Below are 22202 nucleotides of genomic sequence, written 5' to 3' on the forward strand. Positions count from 1 at the left end.
GGGAAAAGGTGGGTGTGAGAGGGGGGCGTGTTGCCGTCAAATCATTTTTGAAACTATTAAAAAGGGCACTAGCCCTTTTAATTTCCAATAGAATGAGCCCTTTTTCAAGTTTCTACGGCAAATATTACAATAAAAACCTTATATGCCCCCAGGGCATAACTTATAACCCTTGCCCTGAAGACTATGGGGGGAGTTTCCTGCTCAAAGGTATAATTTCCTGAACTTTAAAGTGCGTGGAACACCCTAATTTGCACTTTACTGAAAAAATACAAATGAATCTGCATTGTCAGTTTAATATACATATACTGATATTTAGTAATCAAAATGTTAATATTATTTGATTTATTAAACTTATAAAAGTAAAAACATTTATATTTTTTTCAGTAAAGTGCAAATGACGTTCCGGCCTAGGGAAGGCATAAGGGCTTTGAGCCTAACTTATGTTAATTTCTGCTCGTTTTGAGTTTGACTCGGTTATTTATTGTATTTCCTGTTCGTTTTGGGTTTTATTTATTTATCGATGCTGATTTGTGGTAGTTTCACGATTGGTAGATTATTTAATTTTATTTTTGCTCATTTTTTGTTTAATAGAGATCTTTACTTTTCTTTGAAAGAATTATTTTGTGGAAAAAGTTTTTTTAATTAATCATAGAGATAAATCATATATGCGTTCTTACCACGGAAAATTAAGCTAAATCAATAAAACTAGAAGCATTAAGTTTCATGCAGGATAATTTTTGGAGCCAAACAAATGGACAATAGCTATAAAAATACGAAAAGCATGCACTAAATAAATAAATAAATAAAAAACCCAGAAAAGTGGTGTCATGATAACATGCGTGCAAGCACCACAGCGTCAAGCTTTTAACTATGGCCAATAAAGCAAGCAGAAGGATGAGGTACCAGTGGCGGATCCAGGGGGGAGCGCTTCCCCCCTGGCATAGTCTAAAGTAATGTAATTTACTTCATTAACTCAAGTTTGCGTTAATTAAACTCGCTCCTAAGGCAAGTTTATCGGATCAACCTATTTTACCCCCCCCCCCAAAAAATAATTATAGGATCAACCTATTTTGTGCCCCCCCCCCCTAAAAAATCCTGGATCCGCCCCTGGGAGTTACAAGGTCAAAAGGACGAAGTCCCCCTCTGACAAGGGTTAAAGTCTCATGTGAGAGGAGGGTGGTAAAAAAAAGCTTGGTCTTTTGGTAATATACAATATACGTGTATTCATTGGCCTTTCAGGGGCAGTTAAAATAATGGCCTTAAAGGAAGTTTTTACCCCTTCTTAAGGATTATGAACAACAGATTTTGATGGCAAAAATTCAAGATGAAGCCTACATGAAAAATGAGGTGGCTCTAAAACACTTCTGCTAAAAGTTACACGCATTTCAAAGTTTTAAATCTTATGACTTGCTACAGGCTTCGAATATTTATCCTTTTCTAGGGCATAAGCTACAAAATCTTGGAGCCACTCTCAAAAGCATGCTTAAAGAAGCATATTTATAAATCAAGTTTTAATCTCCTCCAAAGCCCAATGTATGTAAGTTGAAGTACACCTTATATAAAGGTAGAAGAAATACAGTAAACACAAGAAAAAAGAAAAGAAATTAGGAACTTACAAACTATCCAATAATTTCCTTTTCTGTCTCCGCCACCTTCTTTGGGGATGTTTTGAAAACACTCATTTAAGCTCAAGTTATGTCTAATGCTGTTTTGCCAACCTTTCTTGTTCTTTTCAAAATATGGAAACTGCCCCATGATATAGTTGTATATCTCTGACAGCGTTAATCGTTTCTCTGGACTTTCTCTGATAGCCATCGCAATCAAGGCAACATAGGAGTATGGTGGTTTGACATTTGAATCTGGCCTTGTCTTGGCCATTAAAGGTTTTCGATCTGGCTCGGGTTTAAGTTCTGAAATACTCGAACAACTTGATGAAGAGCTACAGGGCGACAGCGGTGGTTTTACTGATGAATGATTATAGGTTCTGTTTTCGTCTTCATAGTCGTTTCGTGGAGGTCCTTGATAAAGAAAAAAAAATCATTTCCACACATATTTTAGCCTGAAGGTGAGAAAATACAGCTTTACTAGTTCCCGCAATCAAGGCTGTACCCAGGATTTTGTTTTGGAGAGGTTTTACTTCAAAAAAAAAATTTTTTGGGGGGGAGGGGGGTTACACAAAAAAAAACTCAAAAAACGCATACAAAATTTGTTTATGTCCATTTTTGTTATTTTTACGAGTCAGACAAACATTTGGATACGGCTTTGCCAACAATACCCAGCTTCATGCAACTAAAACCCCGCAGCCAGATTCAGATTTTACCACCCGTATGGCCGCTCAAAATCAAATTCCATTATGTATACCCCACAGTCTAAGCAATCTGGTAAGTAACTTTACTGACGTCATCAATCGAAGGTTCATTATTTGGAAAATAAAGACAGTTATTGTACTTATTGCTTTTTTTATATCGCTGATGACATTCTTCTATATAAAAATATCAGCTATGATATTATAGAATATCAGCTATAATAACCAAAAAACATCAGAAAAACCAGAAACAATAATAGGAAACACAATAGCAGGTACATATAGCCAGAGAGGGAGAGCCCACCACCGGCTTCAATAATTTGAAGTTGAAAATATTTTTTTAGTGTATACATAATAACTAAAAAGAATTTTTTGAAGGAATTCTGTCAATTCTCCCCAGAGTAAAATTTCCCTTGGAAAGTTCACCCCCCGAAATTTTCCTCTACACGGAAAATTATCCACATGGAAACCTACCCCAAGCGAAAAATCCCCTACCCCAGAGAATTTCTATATTCCTCCCAATAACAAATACTATACGTAAACAATGGGCAAATTTTATAGCTTAAAGACGTATCCCCAGGGGTCGGGGGTCATATTATTTCCAACGGGATAAGCTTTGGAATCTTTCGGCTATGCTGAATAAAATGACTATCTAGAAATTTGGTCGGACAATTTTGGGAAAAAATGGGTTTGGGAGTGGGGCTAGACACTATTACTCATCAATTAATGAAAATGTATGGGATAGGGGAGGAGAAGGGCAAAACGAATTATGAAAATACAAAAAAAAGGTATTTCTCCCGAACTGATGTCCCTATCTTTATTTTTATTTATGCATTGTCTAGCTTTTTCGAAGTCATCGAGCATGATTAATTTCCTAAACTGAAACCTGGCCTTTCATTTTCAAACAGTAAGGAGCGACCCGGCTCACTAGTAACCGAAACTCCAAAAATCGGAATTCTGATACCAATAGATACATCACAAGAATTAGATTTTTTTGTTGATTTTAAATATATAGCCTAAGTTTCATCAAGTTTAGTCTTACCTATCAAAAGTTACGTGCCTGAGAAAATTTGCCTTATTTTCGCAAAAGGGGAAAAGCACACCCTAAAAGTCATATAACCTTAATGAAAATCACACCATCAGATTCAGCGCATCAGAGAACCCTACAGTAGAGGTTTGAGGCTCCTATCTACAAAAATGTGGAATTTTGTATTTTTCGCCAGAAGAAAGATCATGGATGCGTGTTTATTTGTTATTTTTGTTTTCCCCAGGCGTGATCATATCAACCCAGTGGTCCTAGAACATCGCGAGAGGGCTCATTTGAACGGACATTAAAAGTTCTAGGGCCCTTTTTAAGTGACCAAAAAAATGGAGGGCAACTAGGCCCTTTCCAAAGCTCATTTTTTTCCCAAAGTCACTCGATCAAAATTTTGGGATGGGCATTTTGTTCAGTATAGCCGAAAAATATAATAACTACGTCTTTGAGGATGATTAATCTCCCACAGTCCCCGGGGGAAGGGCTGCAAGTTATGAACTTTGCCCTATGTTTACATATAATATTGGTTATTGGGAAGTATACAGACGTTTTCAGGGGGGGGGGATTTTTCTGGTAGTGGGGGGGGCGAGGGTTACATGGAAGGATCTTTCCATGGAGGAAGTTTTCATGGGGGGAAGGGACATTGCTATGAAAGGGGGACCGGATTTCCCAGCATTATTTAAAAAAAACGATCAGAAATTAAATAAAAAAACAGGTTTTTCAACTGAAAGTAAGTAGCAACATCAAAACTTAAAACGAATAGAAATTATTACGTATATTATTGGGTTCACCCCCTAGTCAATACCTCCCTCTTTACGCTAAAGTTTTTTTTAGTACTTTTATAAAAACTCTTTATTTTAATTAACGGCCTTTGTGATTAAGGGGTCATTCTTAAATAATTAGAACAAAATTTAAAGTTTAGCGTAAAGAGCGAGGTATTGACCAGGGGCAAACCCCCTAATATACGTAATAAGAATATACGAATATAGAAGTTCGTTACGTCAGTTAATTCGTAAGTTACGTATCTTCACTACTAATAAAAACGTTCGTAAATAAAATTAAACAATTTTTAATAAAGCCATTTAACCAAAAAAAAAAATTAAAATTAAATATACAAACTTCGTTTGATTATTCATGTACGGTGAGCCAAAATCAAAGCCTGCCTTAATTCAAAATCGTTCAGGAATTAAATAAAAAAAAAAGTTTTTTTAACTGAAAGTAAGGAGCGACATTAACGAACAGAAATTATTCCGTTTATGAAAGGGGTTGTCCTCTCCTCAATGCCTCACTATTAATGCTAAAGTTTTACACTGTCTCACAACTTTATTTTTTAAAACAATAAAAAACTTTAACGTAAAGAGCGAGGCATTAAGGAGGGGACAGCCACTTTCATATACGGAATAATTTCTGTTCGTTTTAAGTTTTGATGCTGCTCCTTACTTTCAGTTAAAAGAAACTTGTTTTTTTATTCAATATAATTAAAAAAGTAATGACCAAGCCAAGAAAATTTAAACTATAACTAAAAATAGCTGGAAGTTTTTGCGTAATGTATTTTCACATTGGATGACCTATATAAAATTAAGGCCACCTGTGATTCAACAGAAGGGAGGGAGAAGGACATCGACCATTTCAGAATAGCAAGGGTTTTAATCTATAATAATTAAATGCTAAGATTATAAAATATTGATAAAACGCCAAGACTATTATGGTGCTGTTAAAAATCAAACAGTTTGTAGTGGGGAACTCTAAGTAAAGAGCGATGCGGCACATTAGTTATCGAGATTCTGAAAAAGATAATTATGACACCAATATATATATCAAAAGAATATGTTTATCATGCTGATTCCAAATATATAAGCTTCATTAAGCTTAGTGTTATGTTTAAGTTAGTGAATTTTATGCCAAGAGTATTTTCCACGGGGAGAATTTCCCATAGGGAAGAAAGTTTCCAGGGGTTGGACTTTTCAGGGGAAATTTTTCACTGAGAGAATTAGCCAGAATTCCTATACAAAATCTTTTTATATGTCTTGCTTTCTCTTAGCCAACTCAATTTTGAACCTAGAGATGTTAAATGTAATTGTCCGGGGTAAATTTTTACTGGGATTGAACTGTTTAGAGGATATTTCCGTGGGGAGGGGACTTTTTCGTGAATGTGGAGCCAGATTTCCTGAAATTATTTTAAAAAACGATCAGAAAAAACACAAGTCATTTCAACTAAGGGGCAACATTAAAACATAAAACGAACATAAATTATTACATGTATATGGGGGATTTCCTCCTCCTTAATACCTCGTTCTTTACGCTAAAGTTCGAATTTGCATCTCAGTTATTTGAGAAAGAATTCTTAATCACAAGAATCGTTTAATTAGAACAATAAGAAGCTTTTTTTAAGTGCTAAAAAACTTTAGTTTAAAGAGCGTAGTGTTGAGGAGGGGCAATACCCCTCATATACGTAGTAATTTCTGTTCGTTTTTAAGTTTTAATTTTGATCCTTGCTTTCAGGTAGAAAACTTCTTTTTTTAGTGAATATTATTAAAGGGTTAGTTGGAATGCTGAAATAATAAAAACCAGTATCGTATTTATCAATTGCCGAACTTTCCCCCTAGCTGTCATAAAGGCACCTACGTATGATTCTTCTAATTGGTGTCGTCAACAATTTCTCAGATTGGTTAGCAATCGTACTAAGAGACATCAGATTTACAGCCAGGCGTCACGTACAGCATGGCAGAAAAGGAGCTTGTCAACAATTAAAAAGTCTACTTGTGTAAGCTTTTTCGATTGTATCAGGTTTCGGTCTTTGGGGAGGTGACCGACCAGACAGTAAATTTTGTTGGAAAGTCACTGCTCTTCTTGGATTCTTGAAAGTTCGATTTGATTTACAACCAAAATGGCGACACAAGACTCGTTTATTGTGCTATCTTTTATAGTTACCGCTGTTGGAAAATTAAGGTCGCCTGCGCACAAAATTAAATTCAATTGCTTAAACAGCTGAATGTGAAAAGTTTACTAATTTTGAGGTACTTGTGTAGAATCCGATAAACACGCAAGAACTGAAATTTCGTAAATACTAATAAAATAAAACAAAATAAGATGAAAATATAATAGTTTAGAAACCAATTTGGGCTATATATATGCACAGTAGGGAGGTAGGGGGTAAAATATAGCATATATTCAATACGTAACCTAACCTAACCCAACCTAGTTACCTTTTATTCCCCCTAAAACCCAAAAAGCTAAAGTTTAAACATAGTTCCCGGAGTGAGAAACCCTTTGTTCAATAGCGTCTAGGCATTACCTGGTAAAATGCCTATCTGATCTTCAATACAATTCTCGCGTGTTTATCGGATTCTATACAAGTACCAAATTTGATAAACGACTTTAATTGCTGCCAAGTGCTAGTTTTGAATGTGACAAGTATTTATCTACCAGGTTTCTACACGACGCAAAACTCGTCAACTTTGCTCTATTACCTCTAAGAGGTAATAAGAGGTATGCTTATTACCTCTATATTAATTGTAACGAATTTCCAAAACGGCAGGTTTTTAAGAAAAATAAAGAGATATCGAGCCAAAGATGCTAACCAGGGTTTATAATACGTTCAATACAAATTAAATAAAAAATAAATTAAATTGATTAAGTAACCAAAAGAGATTTATTTTCAGCCTGGAGAATAGAGACAATGAAAAAAAGAAAGAAGTTTTATTACAGGAATACCGCCTGCCGTCTGGCAGAGGCCCTATCTGAATAATCTGCGTTGACTGTATAGTTTGTTTTTCACTCACGGACAATGACACTCTGTTTAGTTCCTTAATTTTTGCAATATTTTTTTATTTGATTTCTGAATTTTTTGAATTTTTGATATTTTTTTTTTTGATTTTTTTTTTTTTATACGTGAAAACATGAACAGCTACAAAAAAGAAGAAAATTCACCAAGATAAATCAATAAAAAGATTTTATCAAACAGTTCGTGGTAACGAACTGTAAGTAATGAGCGACCCGTCTCAATAGTAACCGAACCTCTAAAAAAACGGAATATTGATAACAATAGATTAATCAAAAGAATCTTATTTTTATTCTGATTTCAAATATACAAGTTTCATCAAGCTTAGTCTTACCGATGAAAAGTTACGTGCAGTAGAAAATTTGTCTTGTTTTGGAAAAAAGGGGGAAACACCACCTAAAAGTCATAGAACTTAATTGAACATAACACAATCAGATTTAGCGTATCGGATAACCCTTCTATTGAAGTTTTATATCTGCAAAAACGTGTAATTTTTTATTTTTTTGTCATAAGAAAGATCAGAGATGCGTGTTTATTTGTTGTTGTTTTTTTCCAGTGGTAATCGTACTTTTCCAGTGGTCCTAGAATAGGGCGAGAGGGCTCATTAGAACGGAAGTAAAAAGTTCTAGTGCACTTTTTAAGTGACCAAAAAATGGAGGGCAATTAGGCCACCTCCCACGCTCATTTTTTCCTAGTCATCCAATCAAAATTTGAGGTAGCCATTTTGTACAGCATGGTCAGAAATTAAAAAAATATTAATACAATAACTCTGTCTTTGAGTAAGACTTAATCCCTCACAGTCCCCGAGGTACCGTCTGCAAGTTATGAACTTTGTCCACTGTTTACATCTCGGCCTAGTATGGGTTATTAGGATGTATACTGAAATTTTCAGGGGGGATTTTTTTGATTGTTGGGGGGTGGGGTGGGGTCGGGTGTTACGTGGGAGGATCTTTCCATGGAGGAAGTTTTCCGGGGGGAAGGGACATTGCTATGAAGGGGGTGCCGGATTTCCCAGCATTATTTAAAAAAAAAGATCTGAAATTAAATAATAATAGAAAACAAGTTTTTTAACTGAAAGCAAGGAGCAACATCAACATTTAAAACGAACAGAAATTAATACGTATATGATTGGGTTTTCCCCTACTCATTACCTCGCTCTATACACTAAAGTTTTTGTTTTTACTTTCATCAGAGCTATTTCTTCTAATTAACGACCTTTTGTGATTAAGGGGTCATTCTTAAAGAATTGGAACAAAATTTGAACTTAGCTTAAAGAGCGAGGTATTGACTAAGGGGCGAACCCCCTAATATACGTAATAAAAATGTACGAATATAGAACTTCGTTACGTAAGTTAATTCGTAAGTTACGTCTGACAAAATCTCGACAAGGCCATTTAGCAAATAAAAGTAAAATTAATATGCAAATTTTGTTTTAATTATTCAAGTACGGTGAGCCAAAATAAAAGCTGCATTAACTCTAAAGCGTTCAGAAATTAAATAAAAAAAAGATATTTTAATTGAAAGCAAGGAGCGACATTAAAACTTAAAACGAACAGAAATTATTCCGTATATGAAAGGGGTTGCCCCCTCCTCAGCCCCTTGCTCTTTATGCTAAAGTTTGACTTTGTCTCACATTTTGTTTTAAAACAATAAAAAACTTTAGCGTAAAGAGCGAGGGGTTGAGGAGGGGGCAGCCCCTTTCATATACGGAATAATTTCTGTTCGTTTTAAGTTTTAATGTCGCTCCTTGCTTTCAGTTAAAAAAAAACTTGTTTTTTTTTATTTAATTGCTGAAAAGACTGACTGCTCAGAATATTCACGAAAGAGACTTCATTCAAGTAATTCTCAATAATTTTGAGTGAAATAATTTTGTGAAATAGAAATAGTTTACGTATACTTTGTTTTCAGCAAAGCGTCATATGTACTGGCCTTTAATAGGCTTTGAGCGCGTTAGCATTGCTTCTGTTTGTGATTATTTCTGTTCGTTTTATGTCGTTCCCAAGATACTGCATATACGCCCGGAAGGCAAGGCCATACCCAGGAGGGTTAGGGGATTTGAACCCCTCCCGAAATGTTTGTCTGATTTGTCAAAACGTAACAAAAATAGATATAAAAAAGTTTATGCGTTTTTTGAGGATTTTTTTTGTGTAAACAACTCCCTCCCCCCAAAAAAATCTTGAGTAAAACACTCCCTCAAAAAAAAAAATCCTGGATATAGTTCTGCTGGATGGTGTATTTTTTTTACAACCTGGCAGCACATAGAGCCTCTTAATCTATCTTGCTACTTAACCAAACATAAGTTAAGAGTTTCATCGAAGCTTATAAAACGCCCTCAAAGTTTCAAATCGATCCTTTAAGCAAGCAAATCAAAACAACAGTTTTTCAGCTGAAAATAAGGAGTAACATTAAAACTTAAAACGAGTAGAAATTATTCTATATATGGATGCCCCCTCCTTAAACCCCTTCTCTTTACGCTAAAGTTTTTTAGCACTTTTAAAAAAGCTTCTTATTCTAGTACAAAGGGCCTTTTGCTTCCTAAAGATTTAGAAAAAATAGTGAGGAACTGAGGAGGAGGCATATCCCCAAATATAGAATAATTTCTGTTCATTTTAAGTTTTAATGTTGCTCTTTACTTTTAGTTGAAAAACTTGTTTTTTAATTGAATTTCTAATCGTTTGTCAAATTATGCCGTGGAATCTGGCTCCGTCTTACTTGACTTACTGACTTAAGGCTCCTGCCGCGTTGGGGCGGCGTAGAGAGCGTCGCAACTTTGCTCCTCCAGACTGACCGGTTTGCTGCTATTAGTGGGGCATCGTCGACAGCAATGTTAGCTATCTCAAGAAAATTGTCGAGGCTATCCTTCCACCTTGTCTGAGGTCTGCCCCTCGGGCGAGATCAGCCATGAGCTTTAGCGTCATAATCGTAGACTATTCGGGTTGGGGTTGTCGTCGGCATACGCAGGAGGTGTCCGAACCATCTGAGAGTACGGTGTGCTATTTGGACGGAGAATGGCACTTGAGAGGTGAGTGCGAGAAACCTTGCGTTGCTTGCGAAATCGTCCCATCGAAGTCCCTCAATCCAACGGAGCCGTTTTGTCTGGCAGACGTCTATCATGCTGAGGATTGTTGATTTGAGAGGCTGCTGCATAGAGGAGGACCGAGCTTACGAATGCATTATAAATTCGCATCTTCGTGCGCCTAGATATATGCGGCATTCTCCAGAGATTGTTGAGCCTTCCGACGATAGACGAGGCTTTTGAAACTCGGCTGCACATACTATAACGAATCTCTTTACGAATTTTCAGTTGAAGAGGATTTGTGCGGCCCTTTTAGATTTGTTTCAGAAAACAACACTAGAAACATGTTCAGAAGAAGGGTAGCTTTCAAATGATGTGCTCTTTGATAAGCCTCGACAAAAAGCGAAAACCCTCATTTGATCTACCTCTAGACTACCTCCATAATGATAAAAAAATAAAATATAATTGAATATAGTCAAGCGACACCTCCTTTGAAAGCTCCTGACATAAAGATTTTAAATATCTAAGTCTTATGCAATAGTTTTTGAACCAAATTTAAATTTGACATGTTTTTATTTGGGAGGTACTTATATTCAGGGGTAGGGTGGTTTATGGAGCTAGGACATTCCTAGGCAAGGAAAACTTCTCCATTTAAGATGTATGTTACTATAAAAAATCTTTTTACAAACTTTCATTTTTCTTGTTTTGACATGGAGGGTTTGAGAGGAAAGGGGAGATGGGAGGCAAAAGAGGATTTGTGTGGCCCTTTTAGGTTTAATGTAGAAAACAAAGCTAGGAACATGTTCAGAAGAAGGATAGCTTTCAAATGATGTGCTATTTCATACGCTTTGAGAAAAAATGAAAGACCTCATTTGGTCTACCTCTAGAGTACCTCTGTAACAGTAAAGATAAAATATAATTGAATATAGTAATGCAACACCTCATTTGAAAGCTCCTGACATAAAGATTTTAAATATCCAAGTTTTATCCAATAGTTTTTGAACCAAATTTAAAATTGTAATGTTTTTCTTTGGGAGGTACTTATATTCAGGGGTAGGGGGGTTTATGGAGCTATGACATTCCTAGGCAATGAAAACTTCTCCATTTAAGATATATCTTACTATAACAAATCTCTTTTACGAATTTTCATTTTTCTTGTTTTGACATGGAGGGTTTGAGAGGAAAGGGGAGATGGGAGGCAAAAGAGGATTTATGGGGCCGTTTTAGGTTTGATGTAGAAAATAACCTTTGAAACATGTTTAGAAGAAAGATAGCTTTTGAATGATGTGCTGATTGATAGCATTTGAATAAAAAATGAAGCAACAAAATTTGTTTGCCCTCCACATCAACAGGCTTAACAGTTAAAATAATTTTTTTTTTTAATATTGTCAGGTAACACCTCATTTGAAAGCTCCTAACACAGGAATTCCAAATAACAAAGACAAATTCTGTCAAAAAAATATTTCAGTCATTAATTTTAAGTTCACGCTTATATTTGTACTTTTAAGTAAAATATCAAAAACAGCAAAAAAATTCAAAAATTTGGTATCAGTTGAGAGCTGTAAGTGTCAGCAGTTTTTTTAAGGATAATTTTTATTTTCAGAGCTATAGGGTAAGCAATTTTAGGTCAGGGAGATAAACCCGGAGATGGGAGCCAGGAGATAACTTCATCCTGGTATGTTGCGATGGACGAATTTCCATGAAAGTATTTAGAACGCTTCACCAGGATGAAGTTATCTCCTGGCTCCCATCTCCGGGTTTATCTCCCTGGCCTAAAAGTGCTTGCCCTATAGCTCTGAAAATAAAAATTATCCATAAAAAAACTGCTGAAACTTACAGCTCTCAACTGATACCAAATTTTTGAATTTTTTTGATGTTTTTGATATTTTACTTAAAAGTACCAATATAAGGGTGAACTTACAATTAACAACTGAAATATTTTTTTTGACAGAATTTTTCATTGTTATTTGGAATTCCTTTGTTAGGAGCTTTCCAATGAGGTGTTACATGACTATATTAAAAAAAAATTATTTTAACTGTTAGGCCTATTGAGGTGGAGGGCAAAAAATTTTTTTTGCTTAATTTTTTATTAAAAAGATATAAATCAGAAAATAATTTTAATGATATATTTATTAGAAAATTTCTTCTAGGTTTTTTTTATAAAAAAAACAAAACACAGCATCATAAATTCTCTTTTGCCTCCCATCTCCCCTTTTCACCCAAACCCTCCTTGTCAAGTCAAGTAAAAAGAAAATTCGCAAAGAAATTTGATATAGTGAGATATCTTAAATGGAAAAGTTTTCATTGCCTAGGAATGTCCTAGCTCCATAAACCCCCTACCCCGGAATATAAGTACCTCCCAAAGAAAAACATGACAAATTTAAATTTGTTTAAAAACTATAGCATAATAAATATATATTTAAATTATTGTTGTCTGGAGATTTAAAAGTTTTTTTATATTTAATATATTAATGTTTTTTTTATCTAGAGATGTGAATTTTTATTAAAACAATTCCCCTTACAAACTCATGTGCTTCACCTCAAAACAGTAATCCCTACCAATCCTAGTCTAAACAAGTAAAAAGACATTTCTTAAACTTAGATGTTTTAGTAAAATAAATATTAAAAGGAGAATTTTTACTTTCCTAGGAATGTCCTAGCTCCATAAACCACCCTACCCCTGAATATAAGTACCTCCTAAAGAAAAACATGGCAAATTCAAACTTGGTTCAAAACTATTGCATAAGACTTAGATATTTAAAATCTTTATGTCAGGAGCTTTCAAATGAGGTATCCCATGACTATATTCAATTAAATTTTATTTTTTATTGTTATGGAGGTAGTCTAGATGTAGACCAAATGAGTTTTTTTGCTTTTTGTCAAAGCTTATCGAACAGCACATAATTTGAAAGCTACCTTCTTCTGAACATGTTTCTAGTGTTTTTTCCCGCTACAAAACAAAAAGTCCCGTACAACACTATCTGTGTCTCCCATTTCCCCTTTTCTCTCACACCCTCTATGCCAGAACAAGAAAAATGAAAGTTCGTAAAGAGACTCGCCAAGTTACGTTATACCTTTAAATGGTACGCTTTCAGAGCCCAGGCATGTCTTAGTGACATAAACCCCCCACCCCTAAATAAAAGTACATCCCCACGACCAAAATAGACCATTTAAATTTTTTCAACAAAATATTTGATACGTATATTCTCTTTACAATCTTTATATCAGGAACTTTCAAATGAGATGTCACATGACTAAATTCAATTACATTTATCTTTACTATGACAGAGGTAGTCAAAAGGTCAGCCAAATGAAGTCTGTCATTGTTTGTGAAAGCTTATGTAACGGCACATCGTTTGAAGGTTACCCTTCTTCTGGACATGTGCCTAGCGTTGTGTTATACATTAAACCTAAAAGGGCCACACAAATAATCTTTTGCCTCCCATCTCCCCTTTCCTCTCAAACCCTCCATGTCAAAACAAGAAAAATGAAAGTTGTTAAAAGGATTTGTTATAGTAACATACATCTCAAATGGAGAAGTTTTCCTTGCCTAGGAAAGTCGTAGCTCCATAAACCCCCCACCTCTAACGGTAAGTACCGCACAAAGAAAAAAATGGCGAATATAAAATTTGGTTAAAAAAATATTGCAAAATACTTGGGTATTCAAGTTGTTTATATCAGGATCTTTCAACGGAAGTGTCCCATGAGTGTATTATATTATATTTTATTTTAACTGTTACAGAGTTAGTATAGAGGTAGGCCAAATGAGGTCTTTCATTTTTTGTCAAAGCTTGAGAAACAGCACATCATTTGAAAGCTACCCTTCTTCTGAACATTTTCCTAGCGTTTTTTTTTTCTACATTAAACATAAAAGGGCCACACAAATCCTCTTTTGCCTCCCATCTCCCCTTTCCTCTCAAACCCTCCATGTCAAAACAAGAAAAATGATAGTTCGTAAAAGGATTTGTTATAGTAACATCCATTTTAAATGGAGAAGTAATCCTTGCCTAGGAATGCCCTAGCTCCATAAACCATCCTACCCCTAAATATAAGTACCTCCCAAAGAAAAACATGGCAAATTTAAATTTGGATCAAAAACTATTGGATAAGACTGGGATATTTAAAATCTTTATCAGGAGTTTTCAAATGAGGTGTCGCATGACTATTTTCCATTATATTTTCTCTTTACTATTACAGAGGTAGTCTAGAGGTACACCAAATGAGGTCTTTTATTTTTTGTAACAGTTTATGAAAAAGCACATCATTTGAACGCTACCCTTCTTCTGGAATTTTTCGGAGCGTTATTTCTAGCAGCCAATCAAAAACACCAAAGAAAAATCTCACGTACCTCCCATCCCTCTATTCCTTTCACGACCTCCAAGTCACACCAAGAAAAAAGAAGTCTTGTAATAGTTTACTTTGCAGCAGCATAATTCTTAAATGGATAAGTATTCCTTCTCTAGGAACCCCCTAGTTCCATAAATCATCCTACCCCTGAATATCAGTACCTCCCAAAGAAAAACATGGCATTTTCAAATTTGGTTCAAAAACTATTGCTTAAGGCATAGACATTTAAAATCTTTATTTCAGGAGCTTTCAAATGAGGTGTCGCACGACTATATTCAATTATATTTTATTTTTTATCGTTATGGTAGATAGTCTAGAGGTAGACCAAATGAGGGTTTTTGCTTTTTGTCAAAGCTTATCAAACAGCACACCATTTGAAAGCTACCCTTCTTCTAAACAACAAATCTAAAATAGCAGGAGAAATCCTCTTTTACCCCCTATTTCCACTGTCCTGTCAGCCTATCAACGTAGAAAAAAAAATTATTAAAATTCTTAAAGATATTCGTTATAGGCAGATATACCTTAAATAGATAAATATCCATTTAAAACAACGTATCTAGCTCTATACAATCCCCACCTCTACATAATCGGCAATCCCCAAGTCACAAATGGCCCAATTAAAATTTTTTCAAAAAAAAATTGATAAGAATTTTAAAATTTAAAACTCTACGTAATCAGCCTTCAAATGAGGTGTCCCAAGACTATTCAATTATATTCTATCTTTACTGTTACAGAGGTAGTCTAGAAGTAGACCAAATGAGATCTTTCGTTTTTTGTCAAAGCCTATCAAACAGCACATTATTTGAAAGCTATCCTTCTTCTGGACATGTTTCTAGCGTTGTTTTCTACATTAAACCTAAAAGGGCCACACAAATCCTCTTTTGCCTCCCATCTCCCCTTTCCTCTCAAACCCTCCATGTCAAAACAAGAAAACTGAAAGTTCGTAAAAATATTTGTTGTAGTAACATACATCTTAAATGGAGAAGTTTTCCTTGCCTAGGAATGTCCTAGCTCCATAAACCATCCTACCCCTAAATATAAGTACCTCCCAAAGAAAAACATGGCAAATTTAAATTTGGTTCGAAAACTATTACATAAGACTTAGATATTTAAAATCTTTATGTCAGGAGCTTTCAAATGAGATTTCGCATGAATATATTCAATTCAATTTTATTTTTTATCGTTTTGGAGGTAGGCTAGTGTTGTCTCAATGAGGTTTTTCGCTTATTGTCGAGGAGGGTGGAAGAGCACATTCTAGTAAAGTTACCCTTCTTCTTGATCTGCTTCTGGAGTTGCGTTCCGAGAACAAAATAAAAGGGCAGCCACAAACTATTGTTTCCTACCCAATCCCTTTTCCTCTCACTAATACCCAGGCCAAAAAAGAAATCTGAAAAATCGTATAGAAACTCTTTTAAGTAATACATACCTCAAAAAGATAAGTTTTCATTACACATGACTTCTCAAGCTCTGGAAACCCCCAACCCCGATATATACATTCCTTAAAACGGAAAAAATGGAAAGATCAAATTGTGGAAACGAAATATTGGAAAAGGACTGGTGTATATCTAATCCGCATATCAGGAGCTTCAAAGAATCTTTCTACATGACTATACTTAATTATATTTTATCTTCACTATTATAGAGCTAATCTAGAGGTAGACCAAATGAGGTCTTTAATTTTTTGTCAAAGCTTATGAAACAGCACATCATTTGAAAGCTATCCTTCTTCTTAACATGTTCCTAGCTTTGTTTTCTACATTAAATCAAAAAGAGCCAAACAAATCCTATTGTGCCTACCATCTCCCCTTTCCTCTCAAAACCTCCATGTCAAAACAAGAAAAATGAAAGTTTGTAAAAGAATTTGTTGTAGTAATATTCATCTGAAACGAAGAAGTTTTCCTCGCCTAGGGATGTCCTAGATCTATAAATCATACTACCCCCGAATATCTTTACCTCCCAAAGAAATACAAGTCAACTTCAAATTTGGCTCAAAAACTATTGGAAAAAACTTGGATATTTAAAATCCTTATATCAGGAGCTTTCAAATGAGGTGTCACATAACAAAATTCAAATATATTTTATCTTTACTGTTACAGAGGTAAACTAGAGATAGGTCAAATGAGGTCTTTCATTTTTTGTCAAAGCTTATCTAACAGCACATCATTTGAAAGCTATCCTTCTTCTGGACATGTGTCTAGCATTGTTTTCTACATTAAACCTAAAAGGGCTAAACAAATTCTCTTTTGCTTCTTATCTCCCCTTTCCTCTCGAACCCTCCATGTCAAAAGAAGAAAAATTAAACTTTTAAAATGATTTTTTGTAGTAACATATTTCTTAAATGGATAAGTTGTTGTTGCCTAGGATTTTCCTACATCCATTAACCCCTCTACCTCGCAAAATTAGTACCTCCCGAAGAAAAACATAGCAAAATCAATTTTGCTTAAAAAAATATAGGATACTAACTGGATGTTTATAATCTTTATGTCAGGAGCTTTCAAATGAGGAGCTTTTCAAATTGCATTTCGCATGACTATATTCAATTATAATTTATTTTTACTGTTATGGAGGTAGTCTAGAGGTAAGCCAAATGAGGTCTTTCATTTTTTTATAATTATTTTACAGTCCCAAATTTCCAGGGGGGGCATGGCCCTCCTTTCTTCCCTTTGTGGCGTCCACGCATGCTATATAACAATATTAAAAATCGCTTTTTGTACATTAATTTTCTGTCAAAACAGCAATCTTTTTTTAAGATCCTTTGAATGAAACCACTTTGTCCCACAGCAGAAATATTTATAACGAACAATAGTGAAAAGTTTCTCTAAAAATGATACAATATCAAAGCGCGCTAGTTCGTTATAAATATTTCTGCTGCTGTGCTGTATGAAGATTCATTTCTTGTTTGTAAAACAGCAATAAATTAGAAACCCACAGGGAAATCTAGCCTAATTAGTGGAAACCACAGTTTATATAATTATATAAACGCTGGTGGAAACTTACAAGCAAAGGATACGCACTTGACGGGTGTCATACATAATTTTTACGTCTAAGACTACGTGTAGCGTAATTGCCAAATCTTATCCTAAGTGGTGATCAAATCAAAATCTCCAGAGAGTCTTTTCCATTAAAAAACAATGATACATTTGTGGAAAGTGTTAATGTAAGATATTGCCAATGACCGATCTGAAATTTTTACAAGATTCTATGGGTTATTAAGATTACACTGGAAACACCCTTAACGGCATCAGATCCAGGGTGAAGGCCAGGGACAAAACTCACTCCCCCCCCTCCTACCAAGATTTCTCTGGCATCTTGATTTGTTTTTTCTTGTTTTTAAACCTTTTTTGAAATAAGTTTGTCAATTTGGTTAGTTATTGGCACCCTTGTCACATTGCCCCCCCTCCATCCCCAGATGTTGCGAGAGATCCGCCGTTCAACACGATTACGCGAGTACCCATGTAACTAATTTGTTAGATTCATTAAATAAAATAAAATAAACAAGTTTTTTTTTAACTGTAATTAAGGAGTGATATCAACATTTCACACGAGCAGATATTATGCCGTATACTAAAGTCCCTTACTCAACGCCTCGCTATTTATGCTAATGTTTTTTATTGTTTAAAGAAAGAAGTTTATAAAACAGTGTAAATAGGTATCTGTCATTCTGCGGAATGGAGAAGGGGCCGACCCCGTGCATTTCCTTAATGAGTTCTTTTAGGTTTAACTTTTACTGTAACTATTTACTGCCATTTCACACAACATGTTTTTTTTTATTTAATTTCTGAACATTTGGGAGTGAATTAAGCATTGATTTTTGCTTAAAGTAAGTACATAGTTAGAAAAAGATTTTACCATTCATTTTCGTTTTTTTGGATGAATTTCAATCTCGAAATTTTGTGATGACGTAACTTACGGAACGATTGTTATGTAAAGATGGAGATACGTTTGTTTTTACTTTTCATTATTCTTTCTGTGGCCAGGTAGACTGTAGATAGTTCTAGAAACGTGAATGAATTTTTAATTATAATGTAAAGACGTCTTAAAACCGTTCTAAATTGTTAATGCAGAAAAGTTTTCAATATTGCTATCTAATTGAACTTAATTTGACAAAGCTTGTAAAAAAGATCGCTCTTACAGGATTCTCTTGAAGACATCTACTCTCTTGAGAATTTTACACGTGTCATTGCTAGATTTAAGACTTAGTGCCGACGCAAAATATGAAACACTTGTATTTCACAATACAGACAAAATAGTTTTCGTAATAAATTTGTGAAGTTATTTTTCTTTTAGGAACAACTATCATTCTTTTTGTGGAAATATGAAGCCCAAATTATATATTTCTTGAGTGTTTTTTTTGTTCCTTGATTTCGTCACCATTGATTCAGTTCAGTCTCGGGAGACGTTACAACTTGGCAAACAAACAGCTCGTGGTAACGAACTGAAAGTAGGGAGTGACCCAGCTCAATAGTAATCAAAACTCTAAAAAATAGAATTTTGATACATTGCATAATTCAAAAGAATTTGATTTTTATGCCGATTTCAAATATATAAGTTTCATCAAATTTAGTCTAACACATCAAAAGTTATGAACCTGAAAAAATTTGCCTTACTTTCAAAAATAGGAGGAAACACCCCCTAAAAGTGTGTACGTGTAAGGACCTGTACTGACTGGAAGTGTTCTTGGGGAGCTTAAAATGCACATGTCGGGGTTGTCGTATGTAACATAATTATTTAATAAACGACCGTAAATACTAAATAAAAAAAAGTTTTTGTAACTGCAATTAAAGAACACTATTAAAACTTAAAACAAACAGACATCATTACCAATATTAGGGGGTTCGCCCCCTAGTCAGTACTTTGCTCTTTACGCCAAAGTTTTTTTATTGCAAAAAATTTTTTTCAACTTAAATTAAGGAGCAAAACTAAAACTTAAAAATACCATAATTTATTAATTTTTTGAGGGGGTTCGCCTTCCCCCCCCAGGCCGTACCGTGCTCGTTGCGCGAAAGTTCGGATTTTTTTCTACATCACAAAACCCGGAAACACAAAGGCCGTGTAATTAGAATAGATACCTCTTTTGATAGCGTTGTTTTCTACATTAAATCTAAAAGAGCCACACAGATCCTCTTGCCTCCCATCTTCCCTTTTTTCTCAAACCCTCCACGTCAAAAGAAGATAATTGAAGGTATAAAAAAGATTTATTATGGTAACATATATCTTAAACGGAGAAGTTTTCATTGCCTGGGATTGTCCTAGCTCCATAAACCCCCTTACCCCTGAATATTAGTGCCTCCCAAAGAAAAACATGGCAAATTCAAATTTGGTTCAAAAACTATTGCATAAGACATAGATATTTAAAATCTTTATGTCAGGAGCTTTCAAATGAGGTGTCGCATGACTATTTTCGAATATGCTGAACAAAATGACCGTCTCAAAATTTTTATTACGTAAATGTGGGAAAAAATGAGCGTGGGAGGGGGCATAAGTGCCCTTAGTTTATAAAAAAGATGTCAATCTTAACCTCCCTTTCAGTCTTTGCTATTGCTTAAACGCATTCACCTGTCATATTACTTTCAAATGACTAAGCCATCTGGATTTTTAGGTAACTTTGGAAGAAGCCACTATCCTTTGATCAGTCTGCGAAAACTCTTGATATTGACATGGACGATGCTAGTTAAATAGAATCATGTATATATTTTCGACTTGATTTTGAAGACGTCAAATAATGAATAAAGTTTTCAAATAAAGTATTGATTTTTTTTATTGATTTATTTAGTAAATAAATGTGCGATGATTCCTGTGTTATTGGATTTAAACAAGGGCTTATAAACTCAGTGTATTGTGTGAGCTTAGACTGGAAAGATTTTTGAAATTGATGTTTTTTGCCTTTTTTTAATTTTTTCAGTGAAAGATATTAAAACATGATTCTATATGGACAACATTTTTTTTTCTTTGTCTCTACTGTAGGAAATCCATAATAGATAGAGTTTTTTGGTTTTGTTTTGTTTTTTGTTTATTTTTATTGTGTTTATTTATTTTTTTTTTGTGGGGGGGGGTCGTTTTACAGGTATTAATTATTTGAAAGTATACGAGTCGAACAAAAAATTTTTTTTTTTTTTGGGGGGGGGGGGTCAAGCCCCCATCCCCCCCCACTGGATACGACCTTGTCTTTAAATCAGGGGCAGTCCAACTGGATATGGACAACAGCGCAACGGCAAATTTATGAATTAATTTTCGTCAAGCATCTTACTATGAAGGAAAAGTAAGCGAAAGGAACACATTATACGTAAACATCTACGAGACTGCAATTTGATGCGGTTGGATATTGATGAAAGTGGTACAAGCTAATGAAGTAACGTTAAAAGATAAGCCTGAAGTTAAGACTCTTACAAAATATGGACACTTGGACCAAAATACTCTGGCGATTGGCTATTCGACTCCTCGCATCAGAACCATGGGAACAGAGTCATTTTGAAGAATAACTATGACTATAGGGACTTCTTAGAACAAAAAACCTTTGACATTTTAATGAGTGGAACCCGCTAGAAATTTGACACCTAGAAAGGCAGAATTTACAGTCCCAGAAACACTTTACACAGTATAGAGGCTGACTTTCAAAATGTGAAGGTAGTAAAAGATTCTTTAAGCTAAAAATAAATAGGTTCCTTGTAAAAATCGTCGTGTGTCATGAACAGTGACCGGTCAGTACCAGGATTTTTTAATCTTGGAAATACTTATTATATTAATTCGGTATTACCTTTCAACTGTTTACAAATCCAATCCCACATTTTATAATCTTTTCGACAGAAATTAAGCAACATTAAAAATTTAATAACATACCGGGTTATAAACAATGACGCACAATGAGCTTGTTAGACCTTTGGGGTTTTGGAGTAGTCCCCGAAGCCGCGCCAAAGACCGGTGATACGCCACTGAAAATATTTATGTGCGTCATCGTAGCAAAAGCTTCGGCGCACCAGCGATACGGGCGGTGGCGGCCAAATATTTCTAGCCCCAAATCGATTTTAGATTATTCTGAGGAAAACAAATGGTAAAATTCACTATTGAATGGCATTCGCACAAATTTTGGATTATGGTTTGGGTTATAAACGGCTTGGAGGTGGTTTCTTGGTCTCTAACCACTTTTGACACCCAAAATTAAGACTAGTTCTTTACTTGAGATTGATTGAACCTCTTTCCGACGTTGATGTCCCCACCGCTTCCGTATTAAGTACCTCTTGGGAACTACAAATATGTATTAGAACATTAAACCCTTATGGTTATCGTATGACAACGCAATAGCATTGTCTAACTTAAATAGGTCTTTAGAATTTTCACTTCTCTTCTAATCAATATCTAGAATTACCAAGGAGAACTCTGGGGGGGCTGTTGAGGAGGAGGGAGCCGAGGAGAACCGTGAGGGAGTCGCGGAGGGGAGGTGGACCAAGTTAGTTTATGATTTTGACCCAGGGAAAGGATTTAATCTGAAAGACATTATGTGTATATTTAAGATTACTGAGATAATATCTTGAAACAGCTTTTGGAAGAATATGAAATTTTCAGGCATTCATAGGTATTCTCAAGATAATCTAGATTGGCTAGTTCGATGATCCGGATATATTCAGTTTTTTCCAGTTTACCTTGGGCGCTACGAATTGAAAATTGAAAATCGATGTCTGTTAACTAGCAAGTATTACTCGGCAAGTCATGCCGGTTTATC

General features: G+C 34.9%; 1 protein-coding gene across 1 annotated transcript in view; it reads right to left on the reverse strand.

Moving 5' to 3' along the window:
* LOC148956016 (uncharacterized) overlaps positions 1-22202 on the reverse strand; it is a 109402-nt gene that overhangs the window by 27015 nt on the left and 60185 nt on the right. The window contains exon 3 of the mRNA XM_089093602.1: positions 1617-2018. Coding sequence (XP_088949728.1) covers positions 1617-2018 — 402 coding nt within the window. The remainder of the gene's footprint in view (positions 1-1616; positions 2019-22202) is intronic.

The sequence above is a fragment of the Artemia sp. Qi Xiang Cuo genome, chromosome 1 (genome assembly GCF_049724085.1).
Source record: "Artemia sp. Qi Xiang Cuo chromosome 1, ASM4972408v1, whole genome shotgun sequence".
In the NCBI taxonomy this organism is placed as follows: Eukaryota; Metazoa; Arthropoda; class Branchiopoda; order Anostraca; family Artemiidae; genus Artemia; species Artemia sp. Qi Xiang Cuo.